This window comes from Lygodium microphyllum, chromosome 4 (genome assembly GCF_053477565.2).
Source record: "Lygodium microphyllum isolate KBCC chromosome 4, Lygodium_microphyllum_v1.1.10, whole genome shotgun sequence".
Classification (NCBI taxonomy): domain Eukaryota; kingdom Viridiplantae; phylum Streptophyta; class Polypodiopsida; order Schizaeales; family Lygodiaceae; genus Lygodium; species Lygodium microphyllum.
In genome coordinates, this window is record NC_141138.1 from 128564454 (window position 1) to 128579982 (window position 15529).

At 39.1% G+C, this 15529-nt stretch overlaps 1 protein-coding gene across 4 annotated transcripts; it reads left to right on the top strand.

The window, feature by feature from the left end:
* Positions 1-422: 422 nt before the first annotated feature.
* LOC148037615 (putative E3 ubiquitin-protein ligase XBOS34) lies at positions 423-7460 on the top strand. 4 transcript variants are annotated; one of them, XM_087676569.1, is made up of 10 exons: positions 423-750; positions 834-944; positions 4960-5074; positions 5177-5257; positions 5342-5430; positions 5533-5624; positions 5832-5910; positions 6051-6153; positions 6323-6408; positions 6519-7460. In XM_087676569.1, exons 2-10 carry the CDS (start codon positions 843-845, stop codon positions 7119-7121), a joined length of 1350 nt encoding a protein of 449 aa, XP_087532695.1. In that variant the 5' UTR covers positions 423-750; positions 834-842; the 3' UTR covers positions 7122-7460. The 4 variants fall into 4 exon arrangements, with proteins under 4 accessions (XP_087532695.1, XP_087532697.1, XP_087532696.1 ...); XM_087676571.1 differs by lacking the exon at positions 423-750 and adding an exon at positions 1485-1570 and having other exon boundaries at positions 885-944; XM_087676570.1 differs by lacking the exons at positions 423-750; positions 834-944 and adding exons at positions 1273-1387; positions 1485-1570.
* The last annotated feature ends 8069 nt before the right edge of the window (positions 7461-15529 follow it).

A 15529-nucleotide genomic window follows, 5' to 3' on the forward strand; every position in this document is an offset into this window, starting at 1 on the left:
GCACTTAGACATATATAGACTCTTCTTCGTCTTCCTATGTTGCCTTCCATTATTAGCCTGATCTGATGCCTTGCAACAATGTAGTTGTATGTTGGCTGATAAGTTGGATGTCACCAAGTACCTCATTACAGACATATATAATGCATCATGTTTTGATTGCAAAGGGAGATTGGAATGTTGCTCCAAGTATCGAGTTGGCACAATGAGGCAAGTGCTACTAGTGACGAGGCAACACCTCGCAAGATAAGTATGGAAATGGATTCAATGCCTCATGTTCGGGAGCTCTAATGATGACTGACGTTTGGTAGAAATGGGTGCTATGAAAAGCTTGGTGAGCAAGTTGAGGAAATGAGGAAGGAGAAGTTGGTGGTCACACGCGTCTCTCCCCTTGACCGCCCCGCCTTCCCCCAAAGCGCCCGACACACACACACACACACAAGACACACATGTGACGTCGATAGTTCGATGTCCAAGTGTCTTTGCTGTTCTGTGAGGAGGCCGCACCCCGGCGCTCTTTGTGCTGTCAAACGCGCTCTCTCTCTCTCTCCTTCATTCTCCCCCCTCTCAAAAGATCTCAGGTGTATACCATCTTCGTTCTCTATCCCCTCCCCCCCCCCCCCTCTCTCTCTTAACACCCGGGTACACACCGTCTTCCTTGTCCCCTGCATTTCCATATCTCTCCTTCTGACCTTCCTTGTCCCCTGCATCTCCATATCTCTCGCTTCTGACGTACGCAGATCGTCCTCCAAGGTAGGATTCTTTCGCTGCTACAATGCTGTTTTTCGATTGTCCCTAGGGTTTCCTCTTAACCTCCTTGCGTTACTGGTAACCAGGTGTGACGGATGGGCGCGGGTCAATCTAAAGACGAGCTTCTGTACCAAGAAGTTGCCAATGGTAATCAGCATGGCGTCAGCACTTTCTACCGCCATGGCGCTAGATTGGAGGTATGATTGCAACGATTACTACAGTCAGCGAGAAATCAATATAACCAGGTGGATGATGTGCAGTTTTAGGCGACTATCATCAAAACTACAACCTCGGTGTACTTTATCTCAATTGTAACCTGCCTGAACTATGTTTCGAATATGCACAAGTTGATGTGTGGAATCGAGTTGGGGCTTGCGCTTTGATTTGAGATGCTTTGTATATGCCTCAGAAATTGCCTCTACATGCTTACATGGTTTCAGAAATTGTTCCAGCAGAAAATCCAGTCTGTCTATAGAAGCCATCATACGCAAACTTCTTAGCATATATTTGTTAAAATTAAAACAGATTTGAGCGATTGAAACCTGAGAATCATAAATATTTGATGATTGGAAATTGGATTGATGGTGCACAGCACAGTAAAGTAGTGCTGTGGTGTTTTGGGCTGTTCCACATGGTTCAGGTGTGGTAATTTCTTGTTAAGTACAACCAGACTGTGCGCTTTCATTTTCATATTGGTGAAGACTCTGCATTCTCATTCTTATCTTGATGATATGTAGATCGTGGGCATTGATAGTTGGTTCATGTTTAGAGGTGCCTTGTCTCCCCGATAAGTCATGCTCTTCCTGATGGTACTGATTCAGAGGTGCATCACTATCCATGGATTTACTATAGCAGGTTTTTAAGCTCATCAGTATCCTCGTCAGTTGACATCATTTTTGTCCCTTTACTTTTCATATTTCTCCAAAACACTCACTCTGTGCATCCATGCCTTAACATGTTCATCATTCTTACCATTAAGATCAATACTTACTTTTTTACCAGCTTGTAGATTAGTATTGGTCTTTTCCACCAGCTTATAGAGGAACTAAACTCATGGAAACTTCTCCAAGACACTCATATACATTGTACTTTGTGCTGTGTATCTTGTGGAAAATCAGAGTTTGCAGCAAGAATGATGTGCACAAGAGGGAGATGAGAGCTCAAAGTACAATAACAAAATCTTGCTTACTAAGTTGCTCAAAGTACAGCTTGGGTACACTCTATCTGATAATGACCCATAGACTGTGCCAAGCTAGGGTTAGGGTTTCCCTTGGCCCTTAAGGCCATTCACATCCATCTGCCCTCATATACCCTTGCTTAGGGTGAATTCCCATGCCTATATTGTAATCCCTCCCCTCAATGCTAGGGTGGCATTGCCTCACAAGACATGTTAAAGTTCCCCCCCTTAATCAAATGGGATGCCTTTATATATCAAGCCACAAGGATATTCATAGGTGGAGGATGCTACAAGACTCAAAAGAGTCGGTCATCTGTGGATTGGGAGGCAAAGTTGGTCTTCAATTCCTTAGATACTGGTGGAACACTGGGACACTTACTGGTGATATGCCAAGTCTTTTGGCATTTGTTGCACTTCATTTTGTCAGGGTATTTCTTCCAGCAATTGCTTATAATATGCCATTTTTTGTGACAGAAGGAGCACTTAGTAAGAGCGGTATGGATAAACACTTGCTCACGGGAAGTGACTGTTGAAGTTCTTTTAGTATGGTTTCTCTTTTCTTCATCTAGGCAATACTAGGTGGTACTTGCCAAGGTTGGGTTCGGGATATTAGTTAGGGTAGTCACAAGGGTTGGAAAAACCTTCTTCACAAACTTTAGCAGGATGGCAATGCCATCTTCATCATGGATGGGTTCCTTGAAGGGAGGCAAGCTGTGCCATGAGCCCCTTCATATGTGAAATAAACTTGCTTAGATTTTCTCCCTGTTTGTATTCCAAGTTGAAAAACTCAATCTTGAGAAATATCTTGGAGTTCTTCCTTGTAGCACCGTAGAGCCTTTCAAGCTCATCCCACTTTTCCTTGGCAGTGGAGAGTTGGTCAATATGATGAATTAAAGATTCATCTAAATGAAGCATGATGATTGCTTGAGCCTGTTCATCATCTTCTACATCAAGGGGATTGGATGGGTCAATTACTTTGGTCCCTTTTATGAAGGGCCAGTAGTCTCTCTCCATCATTTTGTATTTTACCAAGACTTGCCAAGGATGGAAATCTTTTCTATTGAACTTGTGAATTTGAGGCCTTATATCTGCATAGGCCATGGCCATTATAGGAAGGTCTTACCAATTGCCTTAAGCAATGACAATGTCTAGTTCTTCATAGGTGGTTGAGTACAAACGAATAGGAGAACTAATAGCCAAGTTTTAAAGTTGTAGAGTTGAAAACGGTTGGAAATCATACATATGCAATATCTCAAGATAGGATTTAGGAGGTCCTATTCTTCGAACAACCCTTGATTTAGGCTTTACTGCTTTTCTAGGTTTCAACGAGGTGAGCTTTGATTGGACTTTAGGCTCTTCCCGATAATGTGGCCTATTAGAGGAGTTCTTGGTGGAGCACGGCTTATCGATCAACTCTATGCTCTTGGATGAATCAGAGGAGGGTATAATAACACTCATATCTCTGATGTACCAACAGACTAATATTGGGATATGGTCTATGTGTTTATAGTTGTACACATAGCCTTACAACCAAGCAAGAAGAGATAAATATTATAAAGCACTTGATGGATTTAATTTTCTGATTTAGAAAAAAACTAGATTGAGTCAATATCCAGCTAGCAACATGATTGTAAAATGCAACATTAGTGCTTACAAGCACTCATCTCAAAGTTTATGCCACGCGAGATGTAAGATATGGGTTTTCTTATGAACTGAGGAGGTCCACCGAGGGTAAGAAACTTTGAAATAGAGTTTTCAAAGCTTCAACTAACTTTGGAGAAGATCAATCAGTGATTAGAATCATTGTTAGTGATACCATTAGTGAAAAAATTTGAAATTTGAAGTAAGCTTGAGGTTTGGCTATGGCTGCCAGGAGACAGACAGTTAGGGTTTGCCTCTTTGTGGCCAGTAGAGATGGGATTTTGCCAAACCCTTTTAGGGTTAGGAAGCCCACTTGGGGGGCTATCATTGCCCCAAGACGTCTGCCATTATTGCGTCTTCTACAGGCCGCGCCATGGTGATGAACAGGAGGCTGCGAATTTTGCGCCTGATTTGCGACTTCTTCAATGCTGCCCTCCATAACGCATAATGTTGCCCTTTTCCCTCTAATGTGCCATGCCATGTTGCCTTGTGTTGGGGAAGAAGTCCTCAGCTGAAGCGAGGAGCTGAAATGTTCTCCTTTGGCTTCCCTAGGTCCTCCAAGGTCAAGGGGTCAAGGTTTGGCTATGGAGGTAAGAGGGAAAAGATGAAGATGATGGAAAATCATGTGCACTTATTAAATCTGAGGATAGACAAAGCTGAAAGGATCAGAGGAGGCTCTGATACCATGTGGAAAATTAGAGTTTGCAGCAAGAAGAATGTGCAAGAGGGAGATGAGAGCTCAAAGTATAAGAACAAAATCTTGCTTAACTAAGTTGCTCAAAGTACAACTTGGGTACACTCTATCTCACACTTGATAGTGACCCATAGGCTGTTTATATAGCCTCTGCCAAGCTATGGTTAGGGTTTCCCCTGCCCCTTAAGGCCATTCACATCCATCTGCCCCCATATACCCTTGCTTAGGGTGAATTCCCATGCCTATATTGTAACATATCTATGTCTCAACATGTTCGTTGTTCTTACCACTCACCTTTTCACCTGCTTGTAGATTAGTTTAACTTATGGAAAGTAACTTATGTTGAGTCCATATACAGGAAATTTGTAACTCATGCAACACAGTCTACTAGTGGACATAAATTTCAGGAAAAGGTTTATTCATGGGCATATTATCCTTGAGTTATGAACCGTGTGCTGATTTAGGTTCAGCTGTTGGATATGATAGGTCTAACGGTCTTTATGGATGATTCCCTTGGAAGGCCCACTAAGGATTAGACTTTGAGCCTTGAGGTCCAATGATAGCTTCAAAGTCAAATACCCCATGGAAGAATCTGCCAGCTAATAGTTGTACATGTTAGGTTCATCAATCAGATATTTTCATATCTGTGAGCAACTTACAAAGTGGGAATGACTTCTATTTATTTGTTCTGTCTCACCAGTGGATTGATAAAGATGGAAGGACACCACTTATTTTGGCATGCACACGTGGTGAGTTATTAGACATGGCAATAACTTTACTGGATCTGGGTGCAAACATCAATGCTTATAGACCAGGTGTGTGATGTTGTCTTTTCCACATGGGTTAACAATGGTGTAAGTGTTTGCCTTCCTTGTTTTTTGGGTAATCGTTTTTAAGTGAAGGATATATGCTCACAGGTTCTCACAGAGGTTTTCCTTTGCATCATGCTGCAAAAAGAGGTCTTGAAAAAACTGTGACTTTGCTTCTTTCACGTGGAGGTGAGAAAGGACAATTCAGCTTTGTTTGGAAATTATTCAACTCAACATACAGTTTTGTAAAATTGTTTTGTTTTGTTGGTCCAGCTAATCCTTTAGCGATCAATGATGATGGCAATACTCCTCTGGATATGGCCAGGAGCAGAGGCCACGTTTCTGTTGTGAGGTTGTTAGAGGTTAGTCAGCATCTTCTTGTTTGTGGTCTATTGACAAACTTTTACTGAGTAATCACTGGCTCTTCCAATTGGGAATGTTTTCTGGATTATATTGGGATGCAGGAACATTTGTGTCTTTTTAGTGGAATGCTACGGGAGATTTCAGGCTTTGGACTTCTGGAGACACTCATGCCTAACTTGGTCACCAAGAAAATGTAATCATGTGTGAAGTTTGAACACTGTATTATCCTATTTTGGAACCAATGTTGCATGTTTGTTCAAAGTTTTAAAATCAAATTTTACTGCTTGTGCTACCCTAATATCTGGTATGCAAGTTGCTTACATATGAGTTGTTTTTGTAAACTTGTATCATTATTCTACAACATGAAGATGACTGAATGCTGGGTGTTATGGACTGACAGTTGGGGTGTGGTGCTTCCTTGTGAGTTCCATCCAGCAAGAGCTCTGAAGTTGGAGTTTGCTGTCTATCAATCTCCCAAGGTATGCCTGTCAAACAAATTGCTTGACATGTCTTATTGAAGTGATGAGATGCTAAATATTGTATATAGTGTTGTGTTTGCCTGGTTGATTGTCTTCTTGCTGAAAAGTTTGTCTACATTATCTACTTTTGGCTTGAGCAGATGGCACAGCCAAGGACAATAATTTTACTTGCCAAGGCAGATATAGAGGAGCCAAAATTTAACAGCTCAGACCCCGTGTTGTACATCACAGATAAAGCTAGCAGTAAGAATTTTTGGTTACTGTTTGTGACGAATAAGGAATTATTGAAAATTTAACAGCCCAGATCCGGTGTTGTACATCACAGATACAGCTAGGAGTAGAGTTTTTGGGTACTGGTTGTGAGGTATCAAAAGTAATTTCAAAATACTAATTCTGGTTTCCACACAATCAGAGACAAAGTATAAGTTCCTCTCAGATGTTGAAGGTGATAAAGCTCAACTTGAGAGGTTGTACAAAGCTTGCAGAGGAATTCCATGGGTAAGTTATTTGAGCTATGGTATTGGCTTGCATGATAAAGGTAAGGATTATTCAACCTTACATTCGTATCAGCAAGTAACTCATTGATGGGGCAATCTATCAATTCACAGCAAAGTGGAAGACCAACACCCTCTCCAGAGCAGCCTGTGGAGCATCCTGCATCGGTTGTGTCTCCTGTTACACCAGCTGCAGCAAGCAGTGCTTCAAATCAACCACGGATCAATGATTACCAAGGATGGGATGTTCCACAGGGAAGCTACAATGGCTGGGGGCCTCCAGATCTAAACAAGCAGGAAAAGAAACCATCAAAGGAAACAAATTATGGTGGATGGGATGAAGGAACACCCACTTACAATGGTTGGGGCCCTGCAGAAGCGGAAACAAGTACATCTCAAACCTCCTCCAGTATTCAGGAGAGGCCTTCAGTTTCAGTGGTCCAGCCATCAGCACCTCCTCTTCCAGATGGCTCAATTTTGTATCCTTCAATTGAGATTGGAACTGAGACAGGTTCTGGGTTGGTTTCTATAAAGACTGAAGAGCAAACAGGTGGAATGTGTGTTGTCTGTTGGGATGCCAAAGCTGAAGGAGCCTGTGTACCTTGTGGCCATTTAGCTGGATGCATGAGTTGTCTGTCTGAAATACAAGCTAAGAAATGGGGCTGTCCTGTATGCCGGGAACAGATTCATCAAGTGATTAAGGTGTACACTGTGTGATTTGGTTCTGCTTTTACAGAGTTATTCTCTGTCAGCTTTATCCTCCTAAAGGTTTAAGTAAGTGATATTTGTCTCGATACACAGGCAGCAAAAAGGATTCTTTGCTTCAGACATGGTGAGGGGCAAGGGAGCCCTGATTTTAGTTATTATTTGTACATTCTTGGCCTATTAGCCAAGATACTAGCTGTCTTGGTGGGACAACTAACCAGTAAAATGTCCATAAAACCAGCTCAACTGTGGATATTTTCACATGATTGCAAAACCTTGTATATTGTGTTATACATTTCTTTTATACCATGCAATTTGCAAAATCCAATGTATACTTGAATTGTTTGACTTTGTGGGCTTTTCTGTTCGGCCTGCACTTTCAGCAGGTGAAAGCATACCAAACATCAATTACATGTGTACTCTGACACTACATTAGAAATATGGTTACAGGCACTTTTGCTGGTGGGGTCAAAGAAAAGCAAAGTCACTCTGTGACATGTTCAATGCTTCCCATAGAATACAGCTTTGACGTTTACAATCATCTAACCCACTATGTTTGAAAGAAATGAGGAAATAACTGTTGGGATTCTAGGTTGTAGCTTAAAGTTTGGTAACTGAATTCCATAAGTCCTGCAACTAAATCTTTGTTTGCAATCTGGGAGTAGCTGTGCCATGCACCTGGGCACTGCCCATAAGGAAGTGCTTATGTGCCAGGCAGGTGATGTGATTGTTGGACAGATGACATGGCTGGAATGCCACAGGGTGGATGATAGCATGGCCGGCCATTAATACTGATTTGATGTGCAGTTGTGGTTTGATCGTGTCTGAATAATGTTCTGATTATATACCCAAACATCGAAGTGGCTGGATGGATAAAAGTCAGACTGCTTTATAATGATGCTGACCTTAAATGGTTGGGCTGGCACTATAAGTGAGGTCTGCTAAAGGCAGCCAGAGTGATCATGGATGGATCATCCTAACTGCATCTGCATTGGAGATCATGGTGCTGATGTGGAGCAGCAAAGTTTTGTTAGAGATTCAGTCATTTCCTGGACGGGCACAGGCAGTGTACTGTATAGTTAGTATTTTCAGGTATATTTACGCATTTCCAAGATCAGGTCGGACAGTGTCATGCAGTTGGCAGTTGATTTCCAGCAGTTGCGGGCGCTCGGGCAGGCCATACAGGCTGCGCAGGATGCTACGTGTCATGCAGATAATTTATGCTGCATTCTTATTATTATTTTATTGCTGGGATTGTTTTATGCAGCAGTCAGCTGGTTTTTAAGTGGTTGACCTGGTCATTTTTTCTTATTTTCTAATTGCCTATTTATAGGCTGGCTTGTCCCAGTCATTCTCACTTGTTGTCAGGTGGAGAGATCTCTTCCAGCGGAGATACACTCAACAGCCGGTGGTATATATATGCTTCCTTCAGTGTTCATTGATTGTAGATTTCTTTGTTCTGCTGTCTCTTTCTCTTTCCCTCTTCTCTCTGTGTTCATTTTCTTCCAGTCCGCTCATATACTTACACATTTGATGCACTCTGACATGGTATCAGAGCAGCATTTAAAGGTTGAGTGATTGTGGGCAGACCTGAAGAGGATATTTCCATGCAACAAAACTTTGGGTTTTTAGCATTCAAGGGCGACTAGGAGGGCTGCACATCGACACAAGATTGAGATGAGCGATGAAGTGTGGGAAAGGAGCAAAGTTGATTTTTTGTAGGTTTTTGCCATTCAAGGAGAAAAGGTTGTGTTTTCAGTCTTTCAGAGCATTTTGTGTTTTTATTATCTTTGGTGGTTGAAATAGGTTCAGGATGAGTGGAGGAAGCCCTACTAGGTTGTATTTTTAGAGTTAAGAGGGTGTTTGTCCTTGTTTTTGTGTAGGTCATTCAGGAGGCAATCTCCTCCAAGCTTGATGTGGAGTCTCAAGCTATTATGGATGGTAAGGTCCTTGTGTTATTGGCTTTTCCTTAATATTAGAAGCTTGATTGGAAGAATCACCGCATTTGGTGGGTAATGATGCTAGCCATCTTTGGTGCACAGATCAGTCGCCGTATGCGCGCGTAGTGAGCGTCAGAAGGTCCCCAAGAACAAAAGAACTCTACTTTTTGCACACAAATCAATGTAGAAAGCTTGCACGACATGAACAAAAGACCAATTGAGTGTAATCTCTTCCCATGCCTTGTGTGAGCGCTCCACAAAGCATGTATTTTATATATTATTCATCTTCAAGCTCAAATAATAGTTCAAATTACAAAAATAGCACGCTTTAGCTTTTGAGTTTGTTTTTGTGTCAATAAAGAATTAAAGCTAATAGGTGCTCAAGAAGCCAAGCGGAACCCAAATACAATGTCCAATACAAATATCCAAATCGTGCGTCCATGCGTATACAAAAATAATAAATAAATATCAAGTGCTTTGATAAATAAGCGCGACAAAATATAGGCGCCATACCTAAGATACGCGTCCATCAAAACATTGACGATAACTTGAATATACGCTATCCTCCAATGCTTTCCACTGCTACCGTTGCTTGCTTTATACATCAATTGAAGCATTCACAATTGTTAGAAAAAGAATACAATTAAACCGACAAAAGTGAATACTTAGCAATCTTCAGCTACATAAATAAATTGGTTAGAAATCAATCTTAACCTTAATTTATTATGAGTGCGTATTTTAAATTCAAACGTTTATTAATTTAAATATGTATTTTGTGGATTCACCCGCTATGGAATTATCCATGTACACATAAAATTAACAAAACGTCTGAAAAGGATAGGCGTTCCCATTGACTTATCGCACAAAGAATCCACTTTGTGTATGAGTCTCGGTAATAAAATTTTATGGAATCCACTGCAAAACCTTACGGAATCCATCGTGGTACGGAATCCACCGTGGAATATGTCTCTTGGCATTATATCCTCGGGGTAGGATAGCAATTGTCCTCAATTGCTATTAGCTCAATGTGGAGCTAACAGAGTAGGGAAAACATTTAAGTCTCTAGTGTGCATCCATTGGGCCTCTTCAACAAGATGGTTTTTAAATTTGACCAAATATCTAGAATATCTACGGCCAGTTCTAGTGGTCATAAAGTCAGTATCTATAATAGTTTCAGGCTCAAGGATTTCAGTTTTATCATCTAGTAAAGGAGGGTTTTCATAGACAAGGTGTATAGGTAATTGGCCTCTTAAGGGTTGTAATAAATTGATGTGGAAGGTGTTGTGGATTTTTCAATGTTGTGGTAGTTCTAGTTTAAATGCATTGTCATTGATTTTGTGTATGATTTTAAATGGTCCATAAAATCTAGGTGCTAATTTCACAACTGGGTGTTTATCTACACTTTGTAATCTTTGTTTTTTAATTCGTAACTAAACATAATCAACTTTAAAATTTATAGCCTGTCTTTTTTTATTTGCTTGTTTTGTATATGATTGTTGGGCTTTGACAATCATATCTTTAACTTTATAAAAAATAGTGGTATGCATGTTAGCAATATCATAAACAGTCTAAATTTTGTTTGATAATGATGCAACAGGTGTAGACAATCTATATCCATAAATAATTTCAAATGGTGTCTTCTTTGTAGTTGTATGTGGTGTATTGTTATATGTAAACTGAAGTAAATGTAGATGTGTATCCCATATGTGTGGTTTTGAAATGGTGTAAGCACGTAAAAGATCTAAAATAGTACTGTTAGTAGTTTCTGTTTGATCGTTTGTTTCAAGATGAAATGCAGATGAAAAATCAATCTTTGTTTTTAAATTAGCAAACAAAGTAATCCAAAAATTATTACAGAATCTAGAATCATGATCAGAAATAATAACTTTTGGTAAACCATGATTAGTGAAAACAGTTTTAAAAAACAATTGAGCAGCTTGAGATGCAGTTAAAGTTTTCTTGCATAGAATGAAATATGTTTGTTTGCTAAACCTATCGACAACAGTCCAAATCATATCATGATTAGCTTTAGTGTTATGTAAACCAGTGATAAAATCCATTGAAATCTGTTTCCATGGTCGTGATGGAATAGATAATGGCATTAGTAAATTATATTGTTTACCATGGTGTCTTTTAGCTCGTTGACAAACTAAACATTCAGATACAGAGTTAGATATATTAGTGTCAATATGTGGCCAATAAAAATCTTCAGCCAATGTACGCAAAGTAGATATAATACCTCTATGACCTTGATATGGAGGACATGAATTTCATGCAAAATAAATGATCTAAATGGAATTGTCACACATAATCTCTTTTGATAAAACATGAATCCATTATTGTAAGACAATTAATCAATATGAATCTAATTATTTACAACTAGTTTATTCCAATCAGCTTGAAAAGTAAGATCTTGATGATAAGTATCTTTCATAGGGATAAGAGAATCAAATGATATCACGGAAATATTATGAATTGTGGGTCTTCTACTCAAAGCGTCAGCTACAACATTCTCTTTTCCTGGTTGATATTGTATAAGGGGATGAAAACTTTGAATAAAAGTTGCCCATTTAATGTGTCGGTCAGATATTTGGGGTTGACTAAGGAGATGTCTAATGCTTTGTTGGTCAGTTTTGATCATAAATTCAGATCTCATTAAATAATGTTTCCATTGACGTAAGACTTGTACTGCAGCTAGCAATTCCTTATCATAGGTAGAATATTTAAGTTTGGATGGCTTGAATTAACAGCTAGAGTAGGCTATGGGATGATTATCTTGCATAAGGACGGCTCCTATTCCAGATCCACTAGCGTCAGTAACTACTAAAAAGAATGGTCTATTGAAGTCAAGTAGTTGTAATACAGGAGCATGGGTTAAAGTATGTTTCAATAAATCAAAAGATTTTCGTTGATTGTCAGACCAGTTACACACAATACCCTTATTTAAAAGTTTTGTCAAAGGTAAAGCAAGTAATGAAAAATTTATCACAAACTTTCTGTAAAAACTAGTAAGACCTAGAAAAGAACATAATTCATGCACATTTTTGGGTATGGGCCAATTTAAAATTGCTTCTATATTTTTAGGGTCAACTTTAATACCTTCTGATGAAACAATATGTTCTAGATATTCAATTTCTGTTTGAAAGAATTCACTCTTTTTTGGATTAGCATATAATTGATTGTCTTTTAACAACTTGAAAATTAAAGACAAATATTCGTAATGCTCATTCTCATTTTTACTGAATACTAATATATCATTAAAGAATACTATGACACAATGCTGATGTTTCAAAAATATGCGATTCATCATACGACTAAATATGGCTGGTGCATTAGTTAGACCGAAAGGTATAACTAGAAATTCATAGTGTCCAAATTGTGTTCTAAATGCAGTTTTGAATATATCAGATTTATCCAATGTTACTTGATGATAGCCAGATTTAAGATCTATCTTACTGAATATGGTAAATCCTTGTAGCTTATCCATAAGATTATCTACCCTAGGAATTGGATATCTATTCTTAATAGTAATTTTATTTAGGGCACGATAATCAATGCATATGCGATAAGTATTATTTTTCTTATTCACTAATAAAATAGGTGCACCAAATGGAGAACTACTAGGTCGAATTAATCCTCTGTTAAGCAATTCTTCTATTTGATTTTGAATTTCTTTCTGTTCAATTTGGTTATGTCTATGTGGTGCTTTACATGGTGGTTGTGTTTCAGGAATTAAATCTATTTTGTGATATTCAGGACGTGAAGGTGGTAGTCCAGGTGGTAAATCATCAGCAAAACAATCTTGAAATTGGACAAGAAATTGTGTATGCCTAGGATGCATGTGTTTTTCTTTAGCTTAAAGTTCATTCATCCATATTAAATAAGATTTGCTACTTTTACGTAATGCACGTTTAGCTTGAGTATGAGTAAGCAGTGAAAAATTATTGAAAGTGTGCATACCATGCAATGCGATTTATTTTTTTTGAAAATAAAATTTAATTGTATGCGTAAAATAATCTATGTCAAGATTATATTGATGACACCGATGCATTCCTAAGATAATGTCACTAGACTGCAAATGTACAACTAGAAAATTTCTTCGTTCAGTATATTCACCAATTTTAATTTCTAAATTATGCACCTTTTGTGTTCCATTATATCTTGTACCTAGGAATGCAGCCTTGATGTGATAATGTGTAGAAACAGTTTGTAAATTCAATTCTTTGACTAACTTTGCAAAAATAAAGTCATGTGTGCTACCATCATCATGTAAAATAGTCTTTTCTTTACCATGCACAAAACATTTCATTGTCAACAAAGAATGGGGAGTTGGCATACCTGGCAAAGTATCCGAAGTAGTACCAATGTCGTCATCATCTTCTGTAAAATCAGGCATTTTCTCACGTTTTTCTTTTTCGATTGCTCCAAGATAATTGATATGGACAGGTGGCTTTTTCGATTGACAATTGACTGCTAGATGTCCAGGTTGATGGTATTTGTAACAAACTATAGGTTTGGCTTTAGATACATTATTGGTAATGGCAGGAAGTTTAGGAATATTGGGATTTGACTGTGAGGATGGCTTAGGGTTTGGATTTGTATTTGATGGCAAAGCAGGTGGTCGTGTCCAAGACTTACGGAATGAAGATGGTAGAAAACGACTTTGATTGAATCTTCGAAAATTTGAATTGAATTGTTTGGAACCATAGTTACCATTAGTTGGAAATTGTTGTGGTCGCTTGTCTCTTCCACGAATCTTGTCTTCAGTGTCATGAGCCAAGGAAATTGCATCTTCAAGAGTTGTTGGCTTGAACATATTGACTTCTGCATAGTAATGTTCAAGTAGGCCAGACATAAACTTGCATTTGTGAGTCGCTTCAGGTATATCTTCGAGCATTCGGAGTTGCAGTAGGGCATTCCAGAAATGTTCAATGTATTGGGAAATAGGTACGCGATCTCTTTGCTGTAGAAGATCCCATTGCTTAATGGCTTTTTCATGGAATTAAGGAGGAAGGAAATTCTGCGAAAATTTCTTTTGGAAAGTCTCCTAGGTAGTAGGGCAATCAATGCTCTTGCAGACCACAGTCCACCATAATGATGCTCGATCAACTAAATGATTAGTGACACATTTAATTTTATCTTTCTCAGCATATGTTTCTTCATGAAAGTAATCATCAAATTGACTGATAAATGCAAGTACAGTCTTTTCATCTCGTGATCCATTGAAAGTACGAAATTTGAAGTTCCTTTTACTTATCTTTATTTCTTTGCGGATGGATTGGGCTTCAAGTGTTGCATCGATGGTACGTCGTATAAGATCTTCGGGTTGCAGTCCATCTTGGTCGGTGGTAGATCGTTGCAAATTGGCCAATTGAACTTGCAAAGCTTGTCGGGCTCTTCATTCTTCTTTGAGCTGCATCATAATCAAATCCAACTTTTGCTCCATGGTTGGTTCGAGTAAATCACCTTCAGCCATAAAATCGTCCATGTTTTGTTCAGTCATCCTGTAAAATCCAAAAGACCTTATACTCTCGAAATCTTGTTAGCGGGATGAGTGTAGCTCAAAGGCGGGTATACAAGGCTTGCATATTTTGTTTGGATTTTATGGTCTTTCTCTTTTGCGATTGCGGTATTCGTTGTCACAACCGTCTTCGTAGAAACGACGTATAATCTGCGTATGGCCTGCGTATGAACTTCTGTTCTTGCTGAAACTGGTTTAGCAAGTCTGCAAGTGTGAACAAGGTCTATCAGAGAGCAATAGACAGATTCTGTGCTTTTGCGTGTGAACTGCCCCTTTGATAGTTGTTGAGTAAGTTTTTTGTGGCCTTGCAACTTAGATTGCTTAGAAGACTTGAAGTAATAGGAAGCTTTAGTGGATTAAACCAGTCATGATTTTTGAGGACGTCAATATGTTGGCGACGAAATTGGCGCCGTTCTGGACATACTCTTGTCGCCGATTAAGAAGTTCGTGGAGTAAGCTTTTTAAAGCTTACTATTAAGCTTATTAAACTTTGAGATAAAGCTTTTAAGCTTTTTGGCTATGGAAGAGGATTTTTCTTATCTGTATACGGACGACTTGAAGAAGAAGATATCCACGTGGTTCTCCGCCTACACAGGCTGGTCCTTCACGATTAGAGGGTGCATATGGGGGGTTCTTGACTGCCAGGAACACACTGGTATCGACCGTTCTCGATGAAACTGACTGTAGAGCTCAATCCTTCCAGGAGCTTTGCCTTCACGCAAGATGGTAAGCGATTGGAAGCTCTTGATCTTAGCTTCGCTCTGATACCACTGGTGCACAGATCGGTCGCCGTATGCACGTGTAGTGAGCGTCAGAAGGTCCCCAAGAACAAAAGAACTCTACTTTTTGCACATAAATCAATGTAGAAAGCTTGCACGACATGAACAAAAGACCAATTGGGTGCAATCTCCCCCCATGCCTTGTGTGAGCGCTCCACAAAGCATGTATTTCATATATTA